Here is a 3,803-nt window from a genome sequence, read left to right on the forward strand (position 1 = left end):
CAGTCCTCCATAAAATGCACTGGACACATCTGAATATTTGGGTTGAACAGTTCTGGACAGTGTTGTAAATACAACTTATTTCTAGTCGTGTCCTCTTTTGGAAGACCAAACAAAGCAGTTTCATGTCTTAGTGTTCTTTTCAGCTGGTAACAGCAGTGATTTGTATTTATATGTACGTAATTGTTCTAAATGATTGAATCAAACTACTGCATGCATTTTTGCTCTGAACTCTACATTAATATTTACCTCTGAAATTCATATTTTAAAAAAACATTCACTTTATGAATGACTGGAAATTTCCCTGGAAAGTGCCTTTATCACTCTCTCTCTCTGTCTCTTGGTCTGGTGGAGTAATTAGTTCAGTGTAAGGGTTGCTGGGCTGTTGATGTATCTCTGGCATAATGTAAGGAGATGGAAAGAGGAACATTCAAATGAAATGACTCTCACGAGCGTGCACTGTTTTATATGCTCCCCCTTGAAATGCAGGACACTAATTAATAGATCTGCCAGTGCTTAATGGTCCTTCCAGCACCACAAACTGAGAGATGGAGAGAGCAAATGAGCGGAGAAGTGGAAAGAAACGTAAAAGAGGCGGATTTCACTGGTGTAATTTAACGTAAACAGTTTGATTTGATATTAAATAGTTGTCATTTATTTTGATGTTACTACATAAAGCACACTTTTAGGTTATCTGAAAGAATGAATTATATAATCACACCATAGTTTTTATATATAATTGAGCCCTTATGTACCCTAATCTAATCAGCAGCTATAGAGGAAAGAACAAAATCAAGTCCCAAGTTAATTTCATGCCCCTAGGAGACAAACACACTCAAACAGAGTCAAGCCCTCCATCATTCACTCTGTCAGTGGAAGGAAAACAACCCGTCAGTCAATCACACAAGACCACTTAGCATATACTTCTCTCGCACACTCTCGTTTCTGAAAAAGAGACAGCTCAAAATTCCCGGTTCTCAATTTGTCTGATCATTTGTGCCACAACAAACCTGACTCACACACACCCAAGGGATGTGGATTGACCCTAAGGTTAATGCCCCGCTCAGTAGCCTTTGACCTTGCCAGCCTCAGCACTCAGTGGTGAAATGGACAGAGGAATTATGGGGTCTTTCAGACAAGTCTATAGAACTCTGACACTGGCCTTGTATGTGTGCCTGAATGAATGTGGGGGTAATAGTATTTGACTTTTGAGTGACATCTTTGACTGCCTGTTCTTGTGAACAATTTTTATGCATCACATGATTGTCTGTATGTGCATACAGCTGTACTTTTGCATCCTATCTGTTATGTGTCAGCATGTCTAACCATATTGCAATCATTTACAAGTACTACAAACACAGACATAGCTTTGACCAGAATGGAGGCAAAGACTAGAACGAGGCAAAGGCATTCTTTCACCAGAATAAAGGCCTAATTTTAGGGATTTTTCCCCCAAAAATGGTAAAAAGTGTTAGTCTAAAAAGCTGTGACAGAAATTATCTATTCACAATTTAGCCAATCCAGTCAAGACACATCTTTCACAGATCATTTGCTTTAAACTCAAAATGTTGACATTATGTACCCTCCCTTACATCACTCTAAACTAAACTTACTTTTTCACTAAGCGTCCCGGGACTGCCACTATGTCATGCATTAATAATGATTTCTGATATGGTCACTTGGACATACAAACATTATGCCATGTGGGTAACTTTTGCAAACTAACGAACGTGTTTGCTACTTAACCCTAAACCTCTATGCAGTGCTGAGACTTAACCTCAGCCAAAAACTCTACATCAGGGGGACGTCAGCACCAGCAGGGTCAAAGCCCCAGCATTAGCTCAGAGAGGTGAAAGTTCAGCATTAGCTTCAGTGTGGGGGTGCATAGGTCAACAGCAGGGTTGGGACAGGGTCAAGCAATACTGGCAGCCAGGCAAGGGCAAGCGTGAGCTTTAAGAGGAGGTGCACACAACCACCGTGGCAGGATACACACCCCTACCCCCCAGCCCTTACCTGGACGAGCTTGTAGCTGCTGCTGTCAGGGACGGGGTAAATGTCGGGATATGGCTGTCGATCAAAGACATGGTCCAATACCTCGAGCTGCTGCGGTGTAAAGAGCTCTCCTCGCATCTGCTTCCGCAGGAAGTCCCGCCCTGAGTGGGCGTGGCCATTCGCCAAAGGAGAATCCTGTAGAACTGGAGAGAGAGTCAAACAGATTTCATGAAAAAGCAGTTAAGTACAATGTAGCATTTACAAAAGAGGGGCATTTAAGAATAAGACACACAAGCTTGAGTTTTAGATGTAGTGAAAATGAACTATAAACAAACTTTACTGTTACAGAAACGTAAAGCAAAATTTTTCGGGCAAAAAAAGGTCCTTTATCTGATGTCAGTAGTGTAGCGATATATAAACCACAGCTAACATAGAAGTCACTTTCAAAAGTCACTTACAAATGCACATGACCAACTTGAAACTTAGTGTAATTCATTTTGCACCCTCAAGACAAAACTCCTGATTCCATGGATTACAATTGGAATAACTCTTTTGCCCCAAAAATGTTGACGAGAAATGGTAAATTTAAAAAATATTGTGTACATAGTTTAAACAATCTTTTGTGTTTCACAGGAGAAAGAAAGTCATAAAGGTTTGCGACAACATGAAGGTGAGTAAATGGCTATTTTTCCTTTTTAACAACTATGGTGTAAAATTAGGTCAACCACTCTTAATTGTAACAACTTGGTATCTAAAACTTAGTATCTAAAACTCTATAGCTACCAGGGTTTCCGCGGGTCCTTAAAAAGTCTTACATTTAGTTATATCAATTTTTTCAAGTCTTTTGGTATTTGGTATTAAAATGTTATTTTTGGGACGGAACATCAAGAACCCTGATATTGTCAGACCTATGTTCCTGTTTTGGTGTGTTTTCTCCCCATGTGCTCCGTGACCTAGTTTCTCCCTTGTCTGATTGTCATATTTGATTCACGTGTGTCTTGTTAATTACCTCGTTTGAGTTGTGTATATACTGTATAGTGGTGTCTGTTCCTGGTTTCCTTGTCCCGGCCAGTGTTAACGTCATTTGGTACTTCCATGGTGTGTGCTACGTGTGTCTCATGCCTGCCCTGTGTTCCCTGCTATTGAGTTAATTAAACATTTTGAAGTTAAATCTCCTTCGACTCCATGCTCCGACACAGTAGACCCGCGACAGATATAGCTTAATGTGACAAACTTCAAAAGGCTATGATTTCACTGAATAAACATGAGCTCTGCATTTTGCAAAGTCATGTATCGGGTGAGCTGGCACGATGCTGCACTCGGTTTTCAGATGCCTGTTTTCAGATGGGTCTGGATGAGGACACAATCTGTTGTGATCTCCCTATGTGTGATTTTCCCTTGGTCGAGTTGATTAATTTCATCCTTTATTTAAATGGTTCTACACTTGAGGTAGAAGAAATAAAGGAAAATTTAAATAATCCTCATCCAGCCCCCTCTGAAACACACCGTGCCTCTCCAGCTCACCCCACGCCAGGACCCTCCACATACCGAAACAATGGTTCAGGAGAATGAGGAGGAAGAGACTGTGGGCTCTAGGCCCTGACCTGAGTCGAGAGATGGCTCTAGCCCCAGACCAGAATCGGGAGGCAGAATGCTCTCCAGAGTCCACTGCAGAATGCTCTCACGTCACAGAGCTCAACAGGAAGCCCACTCACGTCGCAGAGCTCAACAGGGAGCCCACGTCAAGCCCAGAGAGTGTTTCTGTCCCCACGTCCAGCCCAGAGAGGGCTGTTGTTCCCACGTCTGGCTCCGGA

At 41.9% G+C, this 3,803-nt stretch overlaps 1 protein-coding gene across 1 annotated transcript in view; it reads right to left on the minus strand.

Annotated features, from left to right (window-relative positions):
* Positions 1–3,803, minus strand: part of pax5 (paired box 5) — a 68,510-nt gene that overhangs the window by 31,091 nt on the left and 33,616 nt on the right. The window contains exon 6 of the mRNA XM_016443513.1: positions 2,092–2,192. Within this exon, the coding sequence (XP_016298999.1) occupies positions 2,092–2,192 (101 nt within the window). The remainder of the gene's footprint in view (positions 1–2,091; positions 2,193–3,803) is intronic.

The sequence above is a fragment of the Sinocyclocheilus anshuiensis genome, unplaced genomic scaffold (genome assembly GCF_001515605.1).
Source record: "Sinocyclocheilus anshuiensis isolate Anshui unplaced genomic scaffold, SAMN03320099.WGS_v1.1 scaffold85, whole genome shotgun sequence".
In the NCBI taxonomy this organism is placed as follows: Eukaryota; Metazoa; Chordata; class Actinopteri; order Cypriniformes; family Cyprinidae; genus Sinocyclocheilus; species Sinocyclocheilus anshuiensis.